A 27,535-nucleotide genomic window follows, 5' to 3' on the forward strand; every position below is an offset into this window, starting at 1 on the left:
ATTAGTGATAGGAAGAAGAAAAACTGCAGCATCACGAAGCTTAGTACCGGAAATAATACATGCATTGATGAGAATAAGGAGATCGCTGACCATTTCAATAGCTACTTCTGTTCAGTTTTCTCAAAAGACACCTTACAAAATAATACTATACAGGGATATAGCATTGCTTCTATCTTTATGGATTCAGCTCCAGTGATCTTAGAAGCCGATGTCTTAGAAGAACTTGAACGATTAAAGATAAATAAGGCAATGGGTCCAGATGACATTCACCCCAGAGTTCTTAAAGAACTCAGATCTGTCATTGCTACCCCCCTGACTGATTTGTTTAACCAATCCCTTATAACAGGAGATGTTCCTGAAGATTGGAGAATGGCCAGTGTTGTGCCTATCCACAAGAAGGGCAGTAGAGAAGAAGCTGGTAACTACAGGCCAGTTAGCTTGACATCAGTTATAGTTAAAATGATAGAGACTCTACTTAAAAAGAGGATAAATCAGCACCTAAAAAACAATAACTTATTAGACCCAAATCAGCATGGCTTTACTGAAGGAAAATCATGTCAGACTAATCTCATTGATTTCTTTGACTATGTCACAAAGGTGTTGGATGAAGATGGTGCCATGGATATAGCCTATCTGGACTTCAGCAAAGCCTTTGATACGGTTCCACATAAAGAGCTGATAGATAAATTAGTGAAGATTGGACTTAATCCCTGGATAGTTCAGTGGATTTCAAGCTGGCTGAAGCATAGACATCAGAGAATTATTGTTAATGGTGAGTATTCTGAGCAGAGATAGGTTACAAGCGGAGTGCCACAAGGGTCTGTTCTGGGTCCTATTCTGTTTAATATGTTTGTGAGTGACATTGGGGAAGGTTTGGTAGGGAAGGTTTGCCTATTTGCCGATGACTCTAAAGTGTGCAATAAGGTTGATATTCCTGGAGGCGTCTGTAATATGGTAAATGATTTAGCTTTACTAGATAAATGGTCAAAGCAATGGAAACTGTTTCCAAATGTAAAATAATGCACCTGGGGAAAAGGAATCCTCAATCTGAGTATTGCATTGGCAGTTCTGTGTTAGCAAAATCTTCAGAAGAGAAGGATTTAGGGGTAGTGATTTCTGACAGTCTCAAAATGGGTGAGCAGTGTGGTCGGACAGTAGGAAAAACAAGTAGGATGCTTGGCTGCATAGCTATAGGTATAACAAGCAAGAAGAGGGAGATTGTGATCCCCTTATATAGAGCACTGGTGAGACCACATTTGGAATACTGTGTTCAGTTCTGGAGACCTCACCTACAAAAAGATATTGACTAAATTGAACGGGTCCAAAGACGGGCTACAAGAATGGTGGAAGGTCTTAAGCATAAAACGTATCAGGAAAGACTTAATGAACTCAATCTGTATAGTCTGGAGGATAGAAGGAAAAGGGGGAACATGTTCGAAACATTTAAATATGTTAAAGGGTAAAATAAATTTCAGGAGGGAAGCGTTTTTAATAGGAAAGTGAACACAAGAACAAGGAGACATAATCTGAAGTTAGTTGGGGGAAAGATCAAAAGCAACATGAGAAAATATTATTTTACTGAAAGAGTAGTAGATCCTTGGAACAAACTTCCAGCAGACATGGTTGGTAAATCCACAGTAACTGAATTTAAACATGCCTGGGATAAACATATATCCATTGTAAGATAAAATACAGGAAATAGTATAAGGGTAGACTAGATGGACCATGAGGTCTTTTTCTGCCGTCAGTCTTCTATGTTTCTATAAGAGATACAGAAAGAGGAGGGAGAGGGAAAGAGACATAGGGGAAAAGGTGGGAGAGAGAGAGAGTGTGAGTGCGTGTGTGTGTGTGTGAGAGAGAATGGTTTTGTAGTTCCCAGTTCTCTGTCCTAATGACTGGCATGGCTAGGGGGTCATGTGACGGGATGGGAGTGTATAATGTCCAGTTGGCCATGCCCACTCAGATTTTGTGGCTCCTAGTGGTTTTTTTCTGTGGGAAATGGGTCCAAATGGCTCTTTGAGTGTTTAAGTTTGCCAACCCCTGCCCTAGCTGAACCACTAAGCAGAATTTATGAAATATATTTTAGAACCAGCTCTTTGCCTAACCTATGGTCATTAGTAATTCCCATCAGTAATTCCTATCTTCAAAAATTACAGACCAATCTCATTATATTGTGTCACCTTCAAAGTCATGGAATCAACCATTACCTTCCACTTAGAAACAATCAACCTACTCTCTAATGAACAGTTTGGTTTCAGGAAAAGATTGTCTTGTAATCTACAACTCCTACATGGCAGAATCATTTGGACTACACAACTCAAGCAGGGTATAGCAATAGACACAATTTACATACCGTGTTTCCCCTATAATAAAACATATCCTGATAATAAGCCCAACAGGACTTTTCAGAAGATGCGTTGAAATAAGCCCCTTTCCTCAAATAAGCTCCCTTCCCCAACTACATACACACATCCCCTGCCCCATCTGCTACCCACAAATTGTGCCCAAATATCTTACCAGAGTCTGGCAGCTTGCCGCTTCTCTTTCTCAGTTGATTTTTAAGGGAAACTCCTTGAAATATAAAGAAAAACTTGCGAGTGCAAACAATTAACAGCTTCTCTGTTAATTAAGAAATTTCAGCAATCAGTTCAATGTCTGGTTGCTGGGTGGGCATGGCCATGGTGGGTGTGGCCCAGTCAGCCTCCTGTACTATGGCCGGAGGGTCATTCCTCCTCTCCCCAGGCTTCAGAGGTCCTCCGGAGGGCTTCCAGATGCCCTACGAAGGCTTTCCAGAGGTCCTTCCACATGAGCCTTCCACATGAGCCTTCCAGAAGCCTTCCACATGAGCACTACACTTACCTGGGATCTAAAATGGATTGCATGGAGACTCCTGGGAGGGGTCGGTTTGGGTGGGTGGGCGGTATGAGATTTACTGGTTTGCCAAACCAGACATAAAATTACTTACAGGTTCCACCAAACCAGTGCAAATTGGTAGCATCCCATCCCTGAGTTCATCACTCCAGCTCCTCTTCCATAGAGCCCATCTGTCACTTCAAGAAGCATAACCGTAAATGGGATTAGATAATGAAAGAACACCTTCTACATTTCTATGACTTGCCTCTTCATACAATTTGGACACATTTCAAGTTGTTGGTTATAACCTTTAAAGTCCTACATGGCTTAGAACCAGCTTATGTACGGGACTGCATTCTTCTATATACCTCCCAGTGGCTGGTTAAGGCCCACAGGGCTGGTCATGGTTCCCTCAGCCAGACAGTGTCGACTGGTGAGACCACATGGGAGGGCCTTCTCTGTGGCAGTTCCGGCCCTATCGAATCAACTCCCCCTTAAGTTCCGCATGATCCCCACCCTCCTAACCTTCTGAACGGTGGTAAAAAAATGGCTTTTCTGGCAGACCTGAAGCCATGAAAGGTTCCATCTTGTCTTGGCTGAATGAATGGATGGTTTTATTCAAGGATGTTTAAAATTGTGTTATAGTTTATATTTATATTGTGTTTTTATTCTACTGTTTATCACCCAGAGTCTGAGAGGAGTTGCGCAGCCTACAAGCCGAGAAATAAATAAAATAAAATCCAGAAGGAATAATTTTCAGGGTTTTTACACCTTCTGAATTGTGTGGCTCCAAACAGGACAGGAATATGTTACTTCAAGGAGAATATTTCTGCTCATTATGTGCAAGCCAAGAGGAAGCTCTGGGTTTACACCATTGGAAAAGACAGGGGGAAACCTGAATGATAGGCTTCTTAGTTATATCTTGCTATCACAAATCAGGATGAATGCTGTCTATGTTTTAGGGCTATAACATTCCTAGAATGTATGAAATGGGTATGCAGTATGAATGAAATCATATTGCTGTGACTTTGTGAAGGAACAAGCTTGTTTAACTTTAATAGCGTTCCCTTCAGATCTCATTTTTCATATTAGTTTAATTCTCTAATTTTAATTTTAGATCACATATAACCCATCACACTTGACATGGATAAAATTGTGAAAGAAGAACTTTACAGAGCAATGCAGGAACTAAATGAGAAGCAACTAAAAATGTTTAAATATATGCTCGATTGTATCAAGTATAATGGAAAGCCAAAAATTCCTGAATCTTCACTGGACAAAGCTGATGAACAAGATGTTGCAAAGCTCCTGATTCAATATTATGTAGAAGATGCTCTAAAGGTATGCATTGAAGTCCTTAAAAAATGCAACATAAATGATGTTGCAAAAAAACTTGAAGAAACTCAACAGAAAGGTAAGAAAACCCAATTTATTACAGAAATGTGATCTCCACTTAAGATCAAGTAGCAATAAAGACCCATTGTGATTTCTTTTTCATTGACTCTTCTTTGTTGTTGACTAGGATTGACCATAGCTCCCTGGGATTTCATAGTTCGGCTTCCTTTGTATTTTGTGACTAGAAACAATAGAAGCATCTGCACTATCACTCAACTTAGCATTTTCTTATCACTGTTAAAGTAAACTAATAAGCCATATTCAAGCCAAAGAAATTAGTTCATTAATCTAAATTTAAGGCAGATCCTTAACAGTGGGATTTAATTCATACTTTTTTTTCTAGCATGCTTCCTGACATGGTAGAGTATTAAGGTGTATTACAGATGATGATGCTATTGTTACTAAAAAGGAAGAGCAGAGCATGTAGTACTGAGTGGAGTCAGAGAATAAAGAAAGGCAGCAAGTGGAAAGACATTGAGAACTGACTTTGAGGAAGGATTATTAAAGTTTGTTGCAAAATCAAAACCAGAAGCACGCACAGATGACTAATTCAACTGGATTCATATACTTCCTTATAAACAATATATATATTTACAATACCACAAGTAGAATTCTTCTTCAATCAGTTACAGGCAGAAGAGAACAGTTAGTTTCATTTCAGCAGAGTGCACAGGAATTTTAGAAGAGTACGGACTGTAGCCAAACCCAACCTTAAGCTTAAGCTTTTAGTTTAAGTCTTTGCACAGACTCAGAAGTGTTTAGCTCTCATTGGTTGACTTAGTCACTATGACGAAATCATTGGCTGACCTTGCTAAAACTGGGTCTCCCGATTATGAATATTCTAACAAGGACAGCCTTCAAATATCTAAACTTCCTGTGCACATTTATAGACCAGGAATCCTAAACTGGACAGGCAAGAAGTGTCCCAGAACCAGTCTTAATTCCAATAAGAAATCCCATTTGTGCCTTTCAGGCTGTTTTAGTTTGCCTGACATTTTATTGGATGGCATTAGACTGGTCTGTATAGAAGTTGCAGTATTCTTGTAAGCATTCTATATAGAAGTAGCAGCATTCTTTGATAGTATTGACCATAATATCCTTTTTGTTTACTATCTTAGAAGTGGCATGGGTGAATATGGCAAAATTGCAGGATTTAAAATTAATAAAACTAAAACTAAAATGTTAACCAAAAATTGTAAATATGATCAAAAACAAAGAATAACAGCTCTGACAGGGTTACAGATAGAACCAAAAATAAAATACTTGGGGTTATGGCTCACAACACGATATACATATTTAAAAGTGTTAAATTATACTAACTTGCTAAATAAAACTAAAGAAGATTTAGGAAAATGGACCAAATTAAATTTAGCAGTAATGGGAAGAATTAATATGAAAAAGTCCAACATACTGCCTGTTGTACATACTCCTGGTCAGTTGGAGGATGATGAAGATATTGAGGACACAGATACAGATAGTGTTTATGAATTTGTGGGGGGCCCAGGGTTACAGGTAGTAGTACAGGTGGGAGGATGGGGCTATGAGTTCAGGATCTAGCAAGGGAGAATCAGATGCTCGCTGGATTAACCCTAAATTCAGAAGGGCCCAAAAACGTGGAGAACAGGTGTCTGGAAGAGGATATTAAGGAGAGGAATGGGTTAAATACTGTAGTGATGTATTTGGTTACGTCAGGGGGTCAGTGGGGAAGAAGGGTGGAATTTCAACGTTGCCAAAGAGGAAAATGGAGGTTTTTCTTGCTGCTCCCAAGTAAGCAAAAGTATTCTGTGTTGATTAACAGTCAGGGCTGCTGTTTTAGAAATCATGCTGTTAGGAAAATAAATCTTGTTGAGTGGAGAAGGAGAAAGAATGTGAGAAATGCAGTTAAGGAAGATAACGGACCAACAGATAAGTTCCTATATGAAATGTGTTTGAATTCCAGAAGAACAGAGAAATAAATGGAGTTTCTTTATTCATGAAATAATGCATTTAATAGAGTTATTTGTAATTGCTAAATTTCTACAAGAAACCAGAATACTGCATAGATGGCTATATCTCTTTCAGATGGTGCCAGTTAAATTAGAAAAACAATTTTTCCACCAATTTAAATTGTATAATATCTAAATTTGTATGGAACAACAAAAAGACTAGAATTAGACTTAAAGCTTAACAATACTCCAGAACAAGGGGAGGATTTGGTCTCCCTAATCTAGAATTATATCACCAAGCGGCCAACCTACTATGGATAAGAGAATGGATTAAATTAGAAAATGAGAGGATTTTAACAATATACTAGATGGGTGGCATGCACATTTATGGGAGAAAGGAACAACTAAATATACACAATTTCAGTCACATATGATAAGGAAAATACTATTAGATATATGGAGAAAGATAAAGAAAAAAAACTATATAAAAATACTAAGATGGTTATCAACCATAGAAGCTCAAGTATACCCCAATGTAATTGATAAAACTAGATTAATAACATATGATATTATGTTAATAATAACATATTGGATGCAAAAGGCTCATTAAAGAGAGGAATTTGAAAAGGAAGGAAAACGATTAGATTGGTTACCGTACTACCAAATACGAAGCAGATATAAGAGGGATTTAATAGAATAAGGAATATGTAAGAAAATAAATACAATAGACAAAATTTTAATAGGCTCAGAAAAAAAATTATTGCTAGAATGTATAATTATTTATTAGATTTTGAGAATATAGAAGAATCTGTGAAAGAAAACATGACAGCATGGATGACCAACTTTGGTTACAACATACAACTAGAAGAGTGGGAGCAACTCTGGAAATTAAACTTCAAACTGACAGTATCCATAGCCTATAAAGAAAATCTTTATAAGATGTTCTACCGGTGGCACTACACCCCGGCAAGACTTGCAAAAATTTGTAATAATTTAAATAGTGAATGTTGGAAGTGTAAAACACCACATGGCACCTACTACCATATGTGGTGGACGTGCCCAGAAGCAGCAAAATTTTGGACCTTAATTAGAAATTGGTTGAAAGAAATTCTAAATTATGAACAAGAATTAAAATGGGAATAATACCTACTAGGTATTATTAATGGGCATCATAAAAAGGCAAATTTATATCTTATAATTCATATACTTACAGTGGCAAGATTGAGCTTTGCACAAAATTGGAAAAAAGAAAATATACCAACAGAACAAATGGTAATCAGAAATATATTAGAATGTGCAAAAATGAATAAAATGACAATGGAATTGCAAAATAAACAGGGAAATGATTATTATACCGCATGGGAAAATATAATATAATCGGATGGAGAAAAAAAACAGAAATGAAAAAACCAAACAAAATAAGAGGACAAAGCAGAAAAGGCAATGTAAAAACATTAATTCAAAAGGCACAAGTTTCCATAAACTGCTTGTATGTATTGTATGATGTGTCTATTTTTGTCTGTTTGTTTGTTTTTTGTTTCAAAAAATTCAATAAAAATATATTTTTTTAAAAAAAAAAAAAGTGGCATGAGTGGAAAGTAGATGACAGTTCTCCTTCTTCTAAGAAACCCTGAAGTTGGAGAGAGGGCAATGGCACAATTGTGGGCCATTTAAGCCTGGCTTGAAAAGAAAAAAGTGGAAAAAGGAAAATAAATGTATAAAAAGGCATAGGAATTATTAGATTTTTAAAAACCCAATATACATTATAAATGTAGACATTCATAGCAGTTATGAACCCATGTATTTACCTATTTTTTTTTAAAAAAATGCTCTATGACTTACCAATTTTTATAATGTGTATTTCACTAATTCTAGTCCATCTTCAGTTGCAGATGTGGATGGTCAACCACTACCGGATTCATCAGGTAAGGCAGGAATCATTCAAAGGTTCACTGAATTATGTGTAAAATTAATTTAGCAAGAGCAGTTTCCTCTCTTCTCCCTCCCCCAACTATGCAAACTATTGTGAATCATCCCAAAAATCCTGATGAAGAAAACTCAAGCAGTGCTAACCAGAAGGGAGGGAGGGAGGGAGGAAGGCAGCAGGTAGCAGCAGCAGCCAGTGTATGGGAGGCAGTGTATGGGAGGCAGTGTATGGGAGGAAGCCTTGTTCCGGGTGTATTGGAAACGCATGCTCCTAACTTGCTGCCTCAGAGTCTCTCATTTTTTTTTAAGCCTTACCTTAAAGTTTTGGATTTTTTTTTATTCCCCTCACCTCACCCTCTTCCTTCGGCAGCGACTTTTCTTTCCAAGTTTTTATTTCTTTCCTAATAGGTTTGCACGCATTATTTGCTTTTATATTGATTCCTTTTTAAAAAATATTTTTATTGAAATATTCACATTAAAAACAAAACGTATAAACATTTAAAACAAACAGTTTTACACAGATATAAAGAAAAATAAAAAAGAAAGAAAGAGAGAAAAAAGAAAAAAAATCAATTCAATCAATCATTTTATACACATCCATTAAACAGAACACTTACTTAGTTATTTTACTATTATGAATGATGATATTTTGAAAAAAAGTTAATTTCAGTTATTTAATTCATTTGCATATTTGTTATGCTTTCAAACGCCTAAGATCAATCAATATTGTCTTCGGAGAGGGGCAGCATACAAATCTAATAAATTATTATTATTATTATTATTAATATTGCTAGATCACAATTCATGCAAATCAAATTCTTCATAATTTATCTTTGAAATGTTATAAGTTAGATAACTTCATCCTTTTTATTTTATATTTAACTCATATTTATATATCAATTTTGTTTCCTTCTTATTTCTAACCACTCATAAAAATTGTTCTAAATTTTATAATACTCTGAGTCTTCCTTATTGTTTATTTTAAGCGTCAGCGTATCTGCTTCAGCACAGTCCATAATTTTCTTTATTAATATAGAATCATCCGGTAGTTCTCTTTGTTTTCAGTACTGTGCAATTGAAATTCTGGCTGCCATTAATATTTATTTTATTTATTTATTTATTTATTTATTTATTTATTTATTTATTTATTTATTTATTTATTTATTTATTTATTTATTTATTTATTTATTTATTTATTTATTTATTTATTTATTTATTTATTTATTTATTTATTTATTTATTTATTGGATTTGTATGCCGCCCCTCTCTGTAGACTTGGGGCAGCTAACAACAGTAATAAAAAACAGCATGTAACAATCCAATACTAAAACAACTAAAAAAATCTTATTGTAAAACCAAACATACATACAAACATACCATGCATAAATTGTAAAGGCCTAGGGGGAAAGAATATCTCAGTTCCCCCATGCCTGATGGCAGAGGTGGGTTTTAAGGAGCTTACAAAAGGCAAGGAGGGTGGGGGCAATTCTAATCTCCGGGGGGAGTTGGTTCCAGAGGGCCGGGGCTGCCACAGAGAAGGCTCTTCCCCTGGGTCCTGTCAAACAACATTGTTTCGTTGACGGGACCCGGAGAAGGCCCACTCTGTGGTTACCTAACTGGCCGCTGGGATTCGTGCAGCAGAAGGTGGTCCCTGAGATAATCTGGTCCAGTGCCATGAAAGGATTTATAGGTCATAACCAACACTTTGAATTGTGACTGGAAACTGATTGGCAACCAATGCAGACTGCAGAGTGTTGGTGTTACATGGGCATATTTGGGAAAGCCCATGATTGGTCTCGCAGCTGCATTCTGCATGATCTGAAATTTCTGAACACTTTTCAAAGGTAGCCCCATGTAGAGAGCATTGCAGTAATCGAACCTCGAGTTGATGAGGGCATGAGTGACTGTGAGCAATGACTCCCTGTCCAAATAGGGCCACAACTGGTGCACCAGGCAAACATGGGCAAACGCCCTCCTCGCCACAGCAGAAAGATGATGTTCCAATGTCAGCTGTGGATCTGAGGATGATGCCCAAGTTGCGAACCCTCTCTGAGGCGGTCAACATTCCCCCCCCCCCCAGGGTAATGGACGGACAGATAGAATTGTCCTTGGGAGGCAAGACCCACAGCCACTCCATCTTGTCTGGGTTGAGTTTGAGTTTGTTAACACCCATCCAGGCCCCATCAGCCTCCAGGCACTGGCACATCACCTCCACAGAGGTTGACCTCTGACCCCCCCACTAACACCGAATGCGACCGACCAGAGAGGAGGGAGGAGAACCACTGAAGAACAGTGCCTCCCACTCCCAACCCCTCCAGCCGGTGCAGAAGAATACCATGGTCGATGGTATCGAAAGCCGCTGAGAGGTCAAGAAGCACCAGGACAGAGGACAGGCCCCTGTCCTGGGCCCACCAGAAATCATCCATGAACACGACCAAAGCAGTTTCCGTACTGTAGCCGGGCCTGAATCCAGACTGCTGAGGACCAAGATAATCGGCTTCTTCCAAGGACTGCTGGAGTTGGAGCGCCACCACCTTCTCAACAATCTTCCCCATAAAGGGAATGTTGGAGACTGGACGGTAGTTATTAAACACGGCTGGGTCCAGGGAAGGCTTCTTGAGGAAGGGGCGCACAAGTGCCTCCTTATAAAGGGCCAGAAAGGACCTCCTCCCCAAGGAGGCGTTGACAATCTCCTGGGCCCAGCTCTGTGTCACCTCTCGGCTGGTTGAAACCAACCAAGAGGGACAGAGATCCAGTAGACAGGTGGCAGAACTCACAGCTCCAATGGCCTTGTCCACTTCATCAGGTGTCTCCAAGTCAAACTCCTCCCAGACTGATGGACAAAGACGTTTAGCCCCAGTCACCTCGACTGACTCATTGTCAGCCGATACTGCTATGCAATTGGAGTCGAGATCAGCCCGGATCCGAGTTACTTTATCAGTGAAAAATGAGTTAAATTCCTTGGCAGTACCCTGCAAGGGCTCCCCAACTCCCCCCTGATTTAGAAGGGAGCAGGTCACCCTAAACAGGGCGGCCGAGCAGGATTCTGCTGATGAAATCAAGGTGGCATGGTACACGCCTCTTGCCGTCTTGAGCGCCACTTTGTAGGTCTTAATAAAAGCTCTTACAAGTGTTCAGTCAGATTCAGACTTACTCTTCCTCCATCGCTTCTATAGACGTCTCTTCTGGCATTTCAACTCCAGGAGCTCCTCGTTGAACCATGGAGCTCTATGGGGTCTAGTGCCACAGAGAGGTCGCAATGGCGCAATTCGGTCAAGAGCCTCCGCTGCAGCCTTGTTCCAGGCCTTAGCAAGAGACTCTGCCAAGCTGTGGACGAGTGAATCTGGTAAAACCCCAAGCGCCCTCTGGAAGCCCTCAAGGTCCATCAGGCGTCTGGGGCGGAACATCCTAATTGGTTCCGCCTCCCTGCAGGGGAGCATTGGAGCCAGGAAATCAAGCCGCAGTAGAAAATGGTCTGACCATGACAAAGGCAATGCTTCTAAGCCCCTTAGTCTCAGACCATTATTCAATTGCCTATAAAGAAAATCTTTATAAGATGTTCTACCGGTGGCACTACACCCTGGCAAGACTTGGAAAAATTTGTAATAATTTAAATAGTGAATGTTGGAAGTGTAAAACACCACATGGCACCTACTACCATATGTGGTGGACGTGCCCAGAAGCAGCAAAATTTTGGACCTTAATTAGAAATTGGTTGAAAGAAATTCTAAATTATGAACAAGAATTAAAATAGGAATAATACCTACTAGGTATTATTAATGGGCATCATAAAAAGGCAAATTTATATCTTATAATTCATATACTTACAGTGGCAAGATTGAGCTTTGCACAAAATTGGAAAAAAGAAAATATACCAACAGAACAAATGGTAATCAGAAATATATTATAATGTGCAAAAATGAGTAAAATGACAATGGAATTGCAAAATAAACAGGGAAATGACTATTATACCGCATGGGGAAATATAATATAATCGGATGGAGAAAAAAAACAGAAATGAAAAAACCAAACAAAATAAGAGGACAAAGCAGAAAAGGCAATGTAAAAACATTAATTCAAAAGGCACAAGTTTCCATAAACTGCTTGTATGTATTGTATGATGTGTCTATTTTTGTCTGTTTGTTTGTTTTTTGTTTCAAAAAATTCAATAAAAATATATTTTTTTTAAAAAAAAAAAGTGGCATGAGTGGAAAGTAGATGACAGTTCTCCTTCTTCTAAGAAACCCTGAAGTTGGAGAGAGGGCAATGGCACAATTGTGGGCCATTTAAGCCTGGCTTGAAAAGAAAAAAGTGGAAAAAGGAAAATAAATGTATAAAAAGGCATAGGAATTATTAGATTTTTAAAAACCCAATATACATTATAAATGTAGACATTCATAGCAGTTATGAACCCATGTATTTACCTATTTTTTTAAAAAAAAATGCTCTATGACTTACCAATTTTTATAATGTGTATTTCACTAATTCTAGTCCATCTTCAGTTGCAGATGTGGATGGTCAACCACTACCGGATTCATCAGGTAAGGCAGGAATCATTCAAAGGTTCACTGAATTATGTGTAAAATTAATTTAGCAAGAGCAGTTTCCTCTCTTCTCCCTCCCCCAACTATGCAAACTATTGTGAATCATCCCAAAAATCCTGATGAAGAAAACTCAAGCAGCGCTAAGCAGAAGGGAGGGAGGGAGGAAGGGTTTCCAAGAGCTTTCCTTCATTATGTTTCTCTGTTTAGATAAGGAAATATCTAAAATGATTACACAATAAGCAGAGGTTTCTGGTATATTATTATAATTGTCTATTCATAATTTCTGTTTGTACACATTTTTTTTCAGAATTTGTGAGTAATATGAAGTCTTCTGTCCATTGGCTAATTGAGGCTATAAATGTTCCTTTGTAATCTTAAACAAAAGATTTCTTGGTGCTAAGATTGGCAGAGAGAATACATTTTTGTTGTCCAACATTCATTTCTATGAAATAGTTCAAAAGTATATAGCCATCACCAAAATTTAAAGCTCAAATATGTCTGAAACATATAATAACCTCTATTCCAAATATAGCAATATTAAGACTTTGCAAAAATATATTTTAAAATGAGATGTTATTCCTGTTATCTATATAAATAAAAATGTAAATGTCAGTTTGTTCATGATCTCAAATCTCCTAAAGTTCTTCACAGATTACTTTGAAATTTGGACACAGCATTGCATTCGATTACAGGCCTTTTCATATAGCAATGTTATATACTGTATAAATCACACATTTCACAGGTGAAAGACATAGGAGCCATGTTTTGATTGGCTGGTGAAAAAGATAGGAGGCGCTGGTGATAATTTGAACCAATGAGAATGGTCTACCTATATGGAGAAACAGGGAGTTGCTTTGCATGGAGACTGGTGACAAACATAGGAGGCAGGTTTTGATTGGCTGCTGAAAAAGACTCAGACCATTATTCAATTGCTCCGAGAGGAATGTCATATCTGGTGTGTGTCCACCCTCGTGAGTCGGACCCTGAACTACTTGAGTCAGGTCCATGGCTGTCATGGTGGCCATGAACTACTGTGCTAATCCAGAGGAACCACCGAGTGACAGCAGATTGATGTCCCCCAGGACAATAAGTCTGGGGAACTCCACCGCCAACCCGGCCACCTCCTCGAGCAGCACAGGCAGGGCTGTTGACACGCAGCTGGGAGGCAGGTACGTGAGTAACAAGCCTACCTGAACCCCTGAACCCAACTTCACAAGGAGTGACTCACAACCCGCAATCTCAGGGGCAACGAGTCTCTGCAGGCGAAGGTTCTCCCTGGCTACAATAGCCACTCCCCCCCTTCCCTGGGGTTGAGGCTGATGCCATATCTGAAACCCAGCTGGGCATAATTCCGAGAGAGGAACTCCTCCCTTTGGGCCCAGCCAGGTTTCAGTCACACATGCCAGATTGGCCTCCTCATCCAGGATTAAATCCCGGATGAGGAGAGCTTTGTTTACTACCGATCTGGCATTGAGCAGCAGCAGCTTGAGCCCAGGGCCTGGATTACACTCGTCACCAGAACCCTGGGTTGAGCTCACGGAACCGGAACAAGGGATCGCTATTAAGCAGCGATCTCTTTTTCCTCCAGAACGGCTAGCCCCGTGACTCCCGGCATATCTACCTCTCCCAGCAGGACCGGAATATTCTGGCTCTCTGTCACCCCGGAGAAAGATACCCCCGTCCCTCCTGTCTTTCTACCGCCAGATAGGCTAAATTCTGCATTCAAACTATCCCCATTGTACCCATACATAGCATCCCACCGACCCCGCTCATTCATCTCATATAAATTACAATTACCATTCACCTCATCCATACTATAGTCCGACCCATCCCATCCATTCCGCAAATTAATCCGATCATTCATTCCATTCATTTCATATATGCCTTCCATCCGATCCCAAATATATATATATAAATATATTGATCCCAATAGATAAAGAGAAAAGTTCCCTTTCTTTAAAACAAATTAAATTATAACCTTTCATAAATTTACCATTTAAAAAAAAATCATCATAGTCCAGCTTTTTAAATTTATAATCTGCGTTTCTGTAATTCCCTAAATTCTCTAATCAATGATTACCACCAACATTATTTCCCTTTTCTTTAAAAAATAAAAAACAACAAAAATAATCCTCATTATTTTCTATTTCCATAATTCTTATAATTCTATTTCTGTAATTTATATATCATAATTAAATTCATTAATCAGCCACCTAGATAAGTTCCATAATCTTTACTTATTTGATAATAATTATTCATAATAAATTCCTGTTAACTGTAACACTCATTCTAGTTATTATTTTCCTTTATGTTTCTTTTCGCTACTTCTGCATCACCCCTCTCCTCCCAATATTTAAAACAATATCATTGTACTAACCATTAATATTAATCATCCCTAAAAAACCATAACCATTTTCCATTTTCAATATTTCATTTTTTCACTATTCCAAAATTTTGTCCAGAAAATAATTTTATAAATCCAAAAATATCTTAATTAAGTGTTATCATATATGCAACTTAAGTAACTTTTTTCACTTTAATTAATTCCCCCTCCATCAGACCATTCTATCTCCTAACCAATATTCATTCCCTTTGTCATTATAACTTCCTTATAGTATAAACCAATTAAAATTAAAATTTCTTAATTAACATCTTTAAATCATTACATCTTTTTGCATAATTTAATTCTTATATATATAAAGCTAGATCATAATTTCAGTCTTTTTCCTTAAAACTGCTGTTGTTATCATAAGTCATATTTCCACTCCATAATTCTCCATAATTCTTTCTCCACATGTAACTCCAATCTATCTCTGATATAAAAATCCAGTATGTGAAAGTTTGTTCTGTTGCCAATTTATGTAACCATGTCTCTGCAAAGTTCCTTTGTTCCAAAACAATGCTGATATTGTCCTTTCTTCATAAAAATAAATACAGTGATCCCTCGATTTTCACGGGGGTTGAGTTCCCAGACCGCACGCGAAAGTCGAATTTCCACGAAGTAGCGGTGTGGAAGTAAAAATATCATTTTTGGCTATGGACAGCCAAAAACTACCCCCGCGCATCCTTTTCCAAGGCCGCACAAGGAGCTGGGCTTGAAGGCAGGGAGAAACGAAAGTGCGGAGGCCGGCAAAGATTGTTTTGAATGTTGGCTGCCCCTGCCTCCCCAGTACCTCCGGCCCCCTCACCGCTACCCCCCCGCTCGATTTGCCCCTCTCACCGGCTTTCTTGGGGCATGAGTCCTCCTCATTCGGCTGCTAACCGCTCTGAGCGCTTTGAGAATGCCTGCCCCACCCCTCTCACAGTCCCTTAGCTGAGAGCGCTTTCGTCCCAGCTGTCAGCGAGGGGGCTGCAGGAGAGGTGGGGCAGGCATTCTCGCAGAGAGAGAGCAACAGAGCGAGATAGAAAGGAGAGAGTGAGAGAGAGAGTGAGAAAGAGAGAGAGAGCAAGAGGGGGGAGAGTGGAAGGTAGAGAGAGAGAGAGAGAGAAATGATAGAAAAAGGGGGAGGAAAAAAGAGAAATGAGAAAATGATTGAAGCAGAGAATGACAGGAAAGAGAGAGAAAGAGAGAGAGAAGTGACTCTTGATTGAAAGCATACAGTATGGTAAAAGCACTTAAATAATAACAGAGAAAAAAAAACCCAGCCCTCACCTGTTCTTGGAAATGGTTCAAGAGTTCACACACAAACACACAAACACACACACACACAGGCAGGGGGGAGATTTATTTACATACAGAATTCATTCATTCACTCATTCATTCATTCTTCTATGTCGCTCAGTTGCAACACTTTAAACCCATAAATTACCATTTCCCGTTCCCTTAATTACCATTTCCCCTTCCCATTACCTGTACAGTACTACTCACCATTGAATAAGACACTTAGTCATCCGGATATTTATAAATTATAAATATTAATATTTATTAACATTTTTTTTGGTTTTTATTTGCAAAAATTATTAACATAACTAAGGATCTTCTTCAATCACCATTTCATCGGGCACTTCTACAATGGACGCTGAAGGTGATGGGGTGACAGACCTCTTGGTTTTCGTGATGAACATAGTTATGGGTAGTTGTTGGCGCAGTTTCTTTTTCTGGGCTAACATGGCACTGTATGGTGCAACGATGTTGTCAAGGGAGGTCTTAAAGTGTATAGAGCGAGTCATGTTGGGATCCCAAAGTTACACAATCTGTTGGAGATGTGCAGCACTTCTGTGCACTTCTGCAAGCCATTCAAGCGTTAGGCCAACCTCTTCTTCTTGCTCAGCTTGTTCAGCTTTCTCTTCTTCCTCTTCTTCACTCGCTGACCTGGTCAGCTCCTCCAGATCTTTGTCTGTCAGTGGTAGGCCATGCTCATCAAGCAACCCATGGACTTCATCAGGTGTCATGTCACTGAAGCCTTCTCCACCCAGTGCCTGTGCCAGCTTCACAGATTTCTGGACTGCAGCATGTTGAATTTCTTCAGGAGCAAATCCCTTGTAATCATGCACCACTTCTGGCCACAATTTCTTCCAGCAGGCATTCATTGTCTGTGTCTTCATATCCATTAAGGCATTCTGAATGTTCTTCAGACACGATGCAATCGTGTACTGATGCCAGTAGCCCTTCAATGTGAAGTTTTCATCAGCGTCCATTGCTTCCATGAGACTTCCAAAAGAATTGCGCGTGTACAGCACCTTAAATGCGCGGATAACACCTTGATCCATTGCCTGGATAAGCGATGTGGTGTTTGGTGGCAAGAATTCGACTTGTACCCCATCATGTTCATGTGCCAGGTCATTATGGCCTCCAGCATTGTCCATTAGGAGAGTCCTTTGCCAGCCAAATAATCCTTCACCTGTGAGATGAAGCACTGATGAAACCAGTCCCGCGTGAGGGCTTTTGTAATCCATGCTTTAGGATTATGCATCCACGATGGCTCTTGCGGCTGCGTTCTGCACGATCTGAAGTTTCCAAACACTTTTCAAAGGTAGACTCATGTAGAGAGCGTTGCAGTAATCGAACCTCGAGGTGATGAGGGCATGAGTGACTATGAGCAATGACTCCCGGTCTAGATAGAGCCGCAACTGGTGCACCAGGCGAACCTGGGCAAACCCCCCCCTCACCACAGCTGAAAGATGGTTCTTTAATGAAAGCTGTGGATTGAGGAATATGCCCAAGTTGCAGACCCTCTTTGAGGGGGTCAATAATTCTCCCCCAGGGTAATGGACAGACAGATGAAATTGTCCTCAGGAGGCAAAACCCACAGCCACTCTGTCTTATCAGGGTTGAGCTTGAGTCTGTTGACAGCCATCCAGACCCTAACAGCCTCAAGGCACCGGCACATCACTTCCACTGCTTCATTGACTAGACATGGGGTGGAGATGTACAGCTAACTATCATCAGTATACTGATGATACCTTACCCCCTGCCCCTGGATGATCTTACCCAGCGGTTTCATGTAGATATTGAATAGCCGGGGGGAGAGCACCGACCCCTGAGGCACCCCACAAGGGAGAGACCTAGAGGTTGACCTCTGACCCCCCACTAACACCAAGTGCAACCGACCAGAGAAGTAGGAGGAGAACCACTGAAGGACAGTGTCAGTGCCTCCCACTCCCAACCCCTCCAGCCAGCACAGAAAGATACCATGGTCAATGGTATCAAAAGCCACTGAGAGGTCAAGAAGCATTAGGTCACAGGATAAACCCCTGTCCCGGGCCTGCCATAGATCATCCATCAACACGACCAAAGCAGTTTCCATGCTGTAGCTGGGCCTGAAACCCAACTGTTGAGGGCCTAGATAATCGGCTTCTTCCAAGGACCAATGGAGCTGGAGCGCCACCACCTTCTCAACAACCTTCCCCATAAAGGGAAGGTTGGAGACTGGATGATAGTTGTTGAGAATGGCTGGGTCCAGGGAAGGCTTCTTCAGGAAGGGGTGCAAAGGTGCCTCCTTGTAGGGAGCTGGAAAGGACCCCCTCCTAAAAGAAGCATTGCCAATCTCCTGGACCAGCTCCGTGACACCTCTCTGCTGGCCGAAATCAACCAAGAGGGTCATGGATCCAGTAAATAGGTAGCAGAACTCACAGCTGCAATGGCCTTGTCCACTTCATCGGGTGTCACCAGGTCAAACTCCTCCCAGACATATGGACAAGGACGGGCCCCAGTGTGGCTGACTGATGTAGCATAATGTTAGGATAGGATTTGATACCTGTACTTCTAGCATAAATGCCTTGTGCACTTTTATTCCATTAGCCAGGACAGGACTGTACGTAAAAGTCACATAAGATAAGTCTGTACTTCTGGTGAAATTAAGGAAATGACTGGTCACCTCGACTGACTCATTGTCAGTTGACTCTGTTATCCAGTCGGAGTTGAGGTCTGCTCGGATCCGAGTGACTTTATCAGCAAAAAATGTGTTAAAATCCTTGGCACTGCTCTACAAGGGCTCCCCCTTGGTTAAGAAGGGAACAGGTCACCCTAAACAGAGCGACTGGGTGGGATTCCGCTGATGAAATCAAGGCAGCATGATACGCGCATCTTGCCGCCTTGAGCGCCACTTTGTAAGTCTTAATATGAGCTCTTACAAGTGTTTATGAATTTGTGGGGGGCCCAGGGTTACAGGTAGTAGTACAGGTGGGAGGATGGGGCTATGAGTTCAGGATCTAGCAAGGGAGAATCAGATGCTCGCTGGGTTAACCCTAAATTCAGAAGGGCCCAAAAACGTGGAGAACAGGTGTCTGGAAGAGGATATTAAGGAGAGGAATGGGTTAAATACTGTAGTGATGTATTTGGTTACGTCAGGGGGTCAGTGGGGAAGAAGGGTGGAATTTCAACGTTGCCAAAGAGGAAAATGGAAGTTTTTCTTGCTGCTCCCAAGTAAGCAAAAGTATTCTGTGTTGATTAACAGTCAGGGCTGCTGTTTTAGAAATCATGCTGTTAGGAAAATAAATCTTGTTAAGTGGAGAAGGAGAAAGAATGTGAGAAATGCAGTTAAGGAAGATAACGGACCAACAGATAAGTTCCTATATGAAATGTGTTTGAATTCCAGAAGAACAGAGAAATAAATGGAGTTTCTTTATTCATGAAATAATGCATTTAATAGAGTTATTTGTAATTGCTAAATTTCTACAAGAAACCAGAACACTGCATAGATAGCTATATCTCTTTCAGATGGTGCCAGTTAAATTAGAAAAACAATTTTTCACCAATTTAAATCGTATAATATCTAAATTTGTATGGAACAACAAAAAGACTAGAATTAGACTTAAAGCTTAACAATACTCCAGAACAAGGGGAGGATTTGGTCTCCCTAATCTAGAATTATATCACCAAGCGGCCAACCTGCTATGGATAAGAGAATGGATTAAATTAGAAAATGAGAGGATTTTAACAATAGAAGGTCATAATATACTAGATGGGTGGCATGCACATTTATGGGAGAAAGGAACGACTAAATATACACAATTTCAGTCACATATGATAAGGAAAATACTATTAGATATATGGAGAAAGATAAAGGAAAAAAACTATATAAAAATACTAAGATGGTTATCAACCATAGAAGCTCAAGTATACCCCAATGTAATTGATAAAACTAGATTAATAACATATGATATTATGTTAATAATAACATATTGGATGCAAAAGGCTCATTAAAGAGAGGAATTTGAAAAGGAAGGAAAACGATTAGATTGGTTACCGTACTACCAAATACGAAGCAGATATAAGAGGGATTTAATAGAATAAGGAATATGTAAGAAAATAAATACAATAGACAAAATTTTAATAGGCTCAGAAAAAAAATTATTGCTAGAATGTATAATTATTTATTAGATTTTGAGAATATAGAAGAATCTGTGAAAGAAAACATGACAGCATGGATGACCAACTTTGGTTACAACATACAACTAGAAGAGTGGGAGCAACTCTGGAAATTAAACTTCAAACTGACAGTATCCATAGCCTATAAAGAAAATCTTATGCAGTCAAAACACTTAATCTATATGTCTTGTGTAGGCCTTATTTTTCACACTTCTAATTTAATTCATTCTTCCTTTAGATTACAGAAACTACATTAAAAATAAATTTGCAACAATGAAAGATCCTAATGCTGTTCTTGGTGAATATGTGTCCCTCAACCAGAGATACTCAAAGTTAATCATCATAGATTATCATCCATCTAAAGAGGAGAGAGAAAATGAAATTCTGGCAATGGGAAGGAAACATCTTGAAATCATCAGCAAAAGAGCTGAGTCTTCAACCAGCATTGAAACATTATTTAACCCTGATAAATATGGATTAATCCCACAAGTTGTTGTATTACAGGGAGCTGCAGGAATTGGAAAAACCATAATGGCAAAAAAAATTATACTTGATTGGGCTTCTCAACTACTTTACCAGGACAAATTTAATTATGTTTTCTATATTTGCTGTAGAAAGATGAATGTCCAGGCAGAGTCCCAGATTAGCATTGCAGATATAGTTTCAGAAGAATGGCCCCAGTGTCACAAATCCAAAAATGTCATTCAAAACATACTAAAGAATGAAGATAAGCTTTTGTTCATAATAGATGGATTTGATGAATTCAGGTATTCCTTTGATCTGTCTGAAAACTACTTTTGCCTTGATCCCTGGAAGAAGGAGCCAGTGGGAATTCTTTTGAGGAGTTTGTTTCAAAAAAAGATTCTTCCTAAATCCTCTCTTATAATCACAACAAGACCAATTGCTTTGGAGAAACTCCATGAATGTTTAGAGCGCCCACGTAATGTTGAAATATTGGGGTTTTCCACAAAGGAGAGAGAAGAATATTTCTACAAGTTTTTTGAAAACGAAGACCAAGCAAGTCAAGCTCTCAGATTTGTTAAACAAAATGATACCCTTTTCACCATGTGTGTCATTCCCCTTGTGAGCTGGATCATTTGCACAGTGATAAAAGAGGAGCTGGAGAAAGGCAAGGATCTTCAGAAGACACCCTATACCCTCACTGCAATCTACATGCTGTACTTCTCCAGTTTGTTAACGTTTCACCATAAAAAATCCAAACAGAATGTCCAATCACATGTGAAAGATTTATGCTCTTTGGCTGAAAAAGGAGTTTGGGAACAGAAAACATTCTTTATGGAAGAAGAAATCAAGAAGCAAACTTTAAATCAGGGAGACTCCCTCCCACTTTTTCTGAATCAGAGCATCTTCAAAAGAGACATTGGTTGTATTCAAACCTTCAGCTTCATTCACTTAAGCTTCCAGGAGTTTTTTGCTGCATTGTTTTATGTCCTAGAAGAAGGAGATGAGCAGCATTCTGAAAATTTGAAGAAAAATTTGCAGACACTATTAGAAAGACATAGGTCTCTTAGGCCTGACTTTGCAGTAGGATTTCGTTTCCTCTTTGGTTTTTTAAACGAAGAAAGAATGAGAGAGTTGAGGGAAATTATTGGATTGGAAATTTCTCCTAAGAATAAAGAATTCTTGTTAAACTGGGTGAAAATTAATATTAAAAAAAGCAGAAATAATTTTCAATTGCAAAAGGAAATGTTTAGTTATTTATATGAGACACAAGATGACAATTTTATAAAAGATGCAATATGTAGTATCACTGATATAGATTATCAGAGCAACTCAGATATGGAATTGATGGTCCTGGCCAATTGTATACAACACTGCCAGAATTTAAAATATCTCTTTGTCGAAGGTTCTGCATTTGTAGATCATGAAGAGACAGAATTATTTCTTCCAGAAAATGAGTAAGTATTTTCGAAAACTTGTTGAACATTTCATTTAGTTTTTCATCCTGCCACCACTATTCTCTAACCTACTGTCACAAATGCAATAATAGACCAGAAAAATTCTACTCAGTATGCATAAATGTCTTTTGGCAGCTAATTTAAAGAGGGCTCTCAATCCTTAAGCGAAGACAAAGAGATGGGCTGTGTGGGCTGGAAAGATTATTTAAAATGAACAGTCCTTTGGGAGGTCAACATCCATCAATTCCTCTCACACTTAAAGAACTTGATAATCAACAGGAAGTGTTCAACACAGCTCAAGATTAGAGAGGCAATTGTTGAGATCTAGAGGTTCTAACAATTTTAAATAAACAAAACTTGATTATTTTATGCATTGCCAAGTACTGACAGTTATAGCAAAGTTCAGGATCTTTCTCCCTTTAATTAAAAAAGAGCTACATGCAATACCCTCAAATATTCTATGGAACTGCATTTGAAAGTTTCATTGCATGTAAAACTTTCTGTCTTATATAGCAGATAACATAAAAAGGTGCTTTATTTTAAAGGCAATACTTCTTATTTCATAGTTGTAAGTAGGGCAATGATGACATAGTTTTATCTGAGATTTGTATTCAAACACTACTTCATTTTTCATGTCAAATGAGAGGAGAGGATTGAGAAATTAAATAAATTTCTTCTAGTGGTTGACTTGGACTGAGTTTTTGGGAGAATATTTTCTCTGCTTAAGCACTGAATTGATAAAGGGCTCATTTTTTATTCTTGTTGAGAAAATTGTTATACTCAATAAACCATAAGATTAACATTTAAGGTTTCTCCTATAAAGCTTTATGGTTAAACATGTTTTTTACTTGTTTCAGTCTTATAAAACATTGGCTTCGATATAGATTTTTTTCTCTAGTACAAGTAATAATGATAAGAATAATTTCCTCATTGTAGCTTTTAGCTGCTTGTTTATTTGTAAGAAGTGAAGCTGGCTCTTTTTCCAGATTTCAATCTCTTATCCTGCTTTAGCTGCAGGGCGAACTGATGTCCTGCTCAAAAAATAGCAAACATTTATTATGTATTTACAAATATGAGTGCACATGAGGTAGACCCAGATCAAAGCAGGTTTTTATATCCCTTTTCTTGTTCTCAACACTGTCCTGGTTTGCCACTGGCTGGATACTAACCAGCTTATAACTTATTCAGAGTGCTTGTCAGCAAAAACTCCCTAGCGATTGCTCAGAAACCTTCACATTTTTTCCTGAACTATATTGTTAACTGTAAGAACAATAAAAAGTTTTAAAACTTTTTTTATAATTATACTTTATTTTAAAGACAATATTTCATATTTCAAAGTTTTAAGTAAGGCAACCACATAGGAGCTTCACTTAATGACTATCACAACTTTTGACTGTAGTGGACAGTTTCAATATGACTGTTTGTTTGTTTGTTTGTTTGCTTGCTTGTTTGTTTGTTTGTTTGTTTGTTTATCCATCCATCCATCCATCCATCCATCCATCCATCCATCCATCTATCTACCTATTTGACTTATATGCCATCCCTCTCCATGGACAATCATACACATCCACACCATTCATAGAGTTGGCCATCAAGGAAGTAAATTTATTGCCCTCAGGCTGTTGGTCAAGGACTACTTGTAAACATTTCATTTCCAAAATAGTCTTTTTTTTCTACTACTGCAATATGAATGCATTTATTTGTGATTACTTTTCAAATGAACTGGAATGCCAATTATATTTGCAAAGTAGAGGAACTGGAAACACTGAAGTGAAAGTCCGAAGAATAAAAATATATTTCCCCTTTAGGGAATGGAGTTTGAATGAAAGATATATGGAAGATTTCTTTAAAGAACTGACAAAACTGAAAAACCTAAGTATCCTCAGGTAAGAAACTACTAGAATTTCATTCTAGGTGTTGTTGTTAAAGAAACCTCTACATAATATTAGCAGTTTGCATATTAACCTAAATACTGTTACAGGAGTCTCTCATCAGTTTCTCATGGTCATCAATAGAAGAAGTTTTACTAGGGATTCCTGAAGCCTAGGAGGGAATTGAGTTACCACAGACATTGAGAAACAAGGAAGCAGAGTTAGGAAAATTTAAGGAAAGGTACCGTATTTTCATGAAAATTACTTGATTAGAGGTAGGGTATAATGGCAGGGCCTCCTCTGAAGTGAGAAAAGAGAGGGACAGGACATGCTCTCCCATCTGTTTTTGTGGCGCCATAACAGCAGATCTTGTGTGTTTATGATAGTTAAAGGGGGTTAGTATTGAAGGTTAACAAAGAGGCTACTGCACCCTGTTGGATGGGTTGAATTGATAGCTGAATCCATGGAACTGATTGGCAAATAGTAATCTTCTCTTAGCAAATGGAGTGAATTAGAGTGGCTGTGTGAATAGTTGGTCAATGTGGAATTGGTGGTGGAAAAAATGACTAAATTTGTTTGTTTGTTTTCAACTCTCTTCCAAATTAATCACTATAACTTAACTTTTTCGGGATCGATAGCAATGCCGTGGGGAGAAATAATATGTCCCAGGAACTCAATGGTGGTCTGGTAAACCAGACATTCCTCCAGTTTGGCGTAAAGATGGTGTTCTCTTAGGTGTTGCAACACTTGTCAACTAGATTTTAATTCTTATCCCATGTAGCTACACACTTCTATTACATTTTGTAGCTAAATCGACATTTACTGCCACAAACAACTCAAATACCAACATTACTATTATAATGGCCAGAGTTGGAAGGGACCTTAAAGATCATCTAGTCCAACCCCCTGCTCCAGCAAACATCTCTCTACCATTTCATACAAATGACAATCTCTTCTTAAAACAGGCAAACTGCTCCACTATTTAATCACTGGCTACACTCCAGCATCCTCCCTGAGTCTTTGGAGAGAGGCGGCATAAAAGTCTCATAAATTATTATTATTATGTCAATACAACACAGCAAACAAGGTCACTATGCTGGATTTCATATTTCATCACCAGTCAGGTGCTTGCCAAGCACCTAGGACTGCGTGATATAGTGGCGAATTATGTTTGCTGATCCCAGTAAAGCGGCCTTTTGCAATTGACAGATGGAGATTTTGTCAATTCCGAAGGTTTTCAAATGTCTGCTGAGATCATTTGGCACTGCGCCCAGCGTGCCAAGTACCACTTTCACTGGCTTATGCCAGAGTCATTGCAGCTGCTTCTCCTCAATTCTGCTGTCTCCTGGGATTGCGATGTTGATGATCCATGCTTTCTTTTTCCCCACAATCAGGTTGTCTGGTGTGTTATGCTTCAGAATTCGGTCAGTCTGAAGTCGGAAGTCCCACAGTAGTTTTGCTCGCTCATTTTTGACCACTTTTTCAGGCTTATGATCCCACCAGTTCTTTGCCACTGGTAGATGGTAGTTCTGGCACAAGTTCCAGTGGATCATCTGTGCCACAGCATCATGTCTATGCTTGTAGTCAGTCTGTGCGATCTTTTTGCAGCAGCTGAGTATGTGATCGATTGTTTCATCTGTTTCTTTACAGAATCTACACATTGGATTGTCTGTTGATTTTTCAATTCTGGCTTTGACAGCATTTGTTCTAATGGCCTGATCTTGTGCCGCCAGTATTAGTCCTTCTGTCTCTTCTTTGAGTGTTCCACTTATAAGCCATGACCAGGTCTTTTCTTTATCCACTTTGCCTTCAATCTTCTCCAAGAACTGGCCATGCAATATTTTGTTCCGCCAACTGTCCATACGACATTGAGTTACAGTTTTTCTGTACTGGTCCTTAGTTTGCTTCACCTTGAGAAGTTTCCTATTGTTGACCTCCATCAATGCTGACTCTTTGCTCTCCTTCACATAGTCAGCTAATGCATGCTTCTCTTCTTCCACTGTCTGCTTCACTTGCAAAAGTCCCCTGCCACATATTTTCCTTGATAAATACAGCCTGTCAATGTCACTGCAGGGGTGTAGTCCATGCAATAATAATAATAATAATAATAATAATAATAATAATAATTATTATTATTATTATCATCATTATTATTATTACTAATAATATTATTATCCTAATACTTATTATCTTCTATCCTACTTCCCATATCTTGTCCTCTAATAGTTTTCACATAGAAGTACATCTTCATCAACAAACAAAATAAAACAACCTCAAACATATGCATAAATACTACCTAAACCATGCCGTAAGAAACAACTACACTTCCCCTCATTCTCTCAGATTACAAACTATAGAGAGCACAATATGTAAAAGGAAAGGAATGTTGCACAACAAAATACTCACAAACAACTTTCTCTTTTCTTAAAACAGAGCCAAATCCAGAAATCTGGACATCATACACATTACTTATACATGAAATAAACCTCTGTGATGCACACATCTGTACACTAACATGAGAATTCACTGACACAGAATTCTTTCCTACCAACTGCCAACTAAAGCTATCAAGAAGCTTTATAACTCCCCTCTCATCCTTAAACCCCTAATAATACATAATAAATAAACTTATAGCTGAGTTGGTAAGTTTATTACCAACTCAGCTATATAACTGCAAACCTTCCGCCTGTGTATTAAACACATGCCATCTATTCCACTACAATATGCAAATTATCTCCTCCTTCAAAATAAAGCATAATAAAAAAATTCCCTCATTTCCTGCTGCCTATAGCAATAGATCGATTCTCCTTCTTCATCTGCTGCACCCAAAATCTCGAAAAGAAAAATATTCCTTCAATAATCATTAGCTTACTTCCTTAAAAAAAAAAACAGCCTGACAACCCACTTATCTCCAATATGGCATTCATAGTTTCACATTCCTTGTCTTAAACAAGCAATACTATATTCCCTTCACACAGTCCTAACTCCAATTCAACAAGCAAAAGGATTTCTGGAATTAACATCCACCCACCTGAAACACATCTTCCATTACTGGTCACATTTATCAAAAGCCACTGTTTCCCAAGCATTTACCTCCATACCCAGATTTTATTATAACTCCAGAAAGTTGTGAGTCCCTCCTTGTGAAGATGGACTTAGGGGTTCAGGTAGGCTTGTTACTCACGTACCTGCCTCCCAGCTGCGTGTCAACAGCCCTGCCTGTGCTGCTCGAGGAGGTGGCCAGGTTGGCGGTGGAGTTCCCCGGACTTATTGTCGTGGGGGACTTCAATCT

General features: G+C 38.9%; 1 protein-coding gene across 1 annotated transcript in view; it reads left to right on the top strand.

Moving 5' to 3' along the window:
* Positions 1–3,975: 3,975 nt before the first annotated feature.
* The window catches only part of LOC139155492 (NACHT, LRR and PYD domains-containing protein 12-like), a 104,667-nt gene continuing 81,107 nt past the window's right edge, over positions 3,976–27,535 (top strand). Inside the window, exons 1-4 of the mRNA XM_070730641.1 lie at positions 3,976–4,267; positions 8,066–8,098; positions 20,692–22,372; positions 24,181–24,258. Of these exons, the coding sequence (XP_070586742.1) occupies positions 3,997–4,267; positions 8,066–8,098; positions 20,692–22,372; positions 24,181–24,258 (2,063 nt within the window). The 5' untranslated portion in view covers positions 3,976–3,996. The remainder of the gene's footprint in view (positions 4,268–8,065; positions 8,099–20,691; positions 22,373–24,180; positions 24,259–27,535) is intronic.

This window comes from Erythrolamprus reginae, unplaced genomic scaffold (assembly GCF_031021105.1).
Source record: "Erythrolamprus reginae isolate rEryReg1 unplaced genomic scaffold, rEryReg1.hap1 H_23, whole genome shotgun sequence".
Lineage (NCBI taxonomy): Eukaryota > Metazoa > Chordata > Lepidosauria > Squamata > Dipsadidae > Erythrolamprus > Erythrolamprus reginae.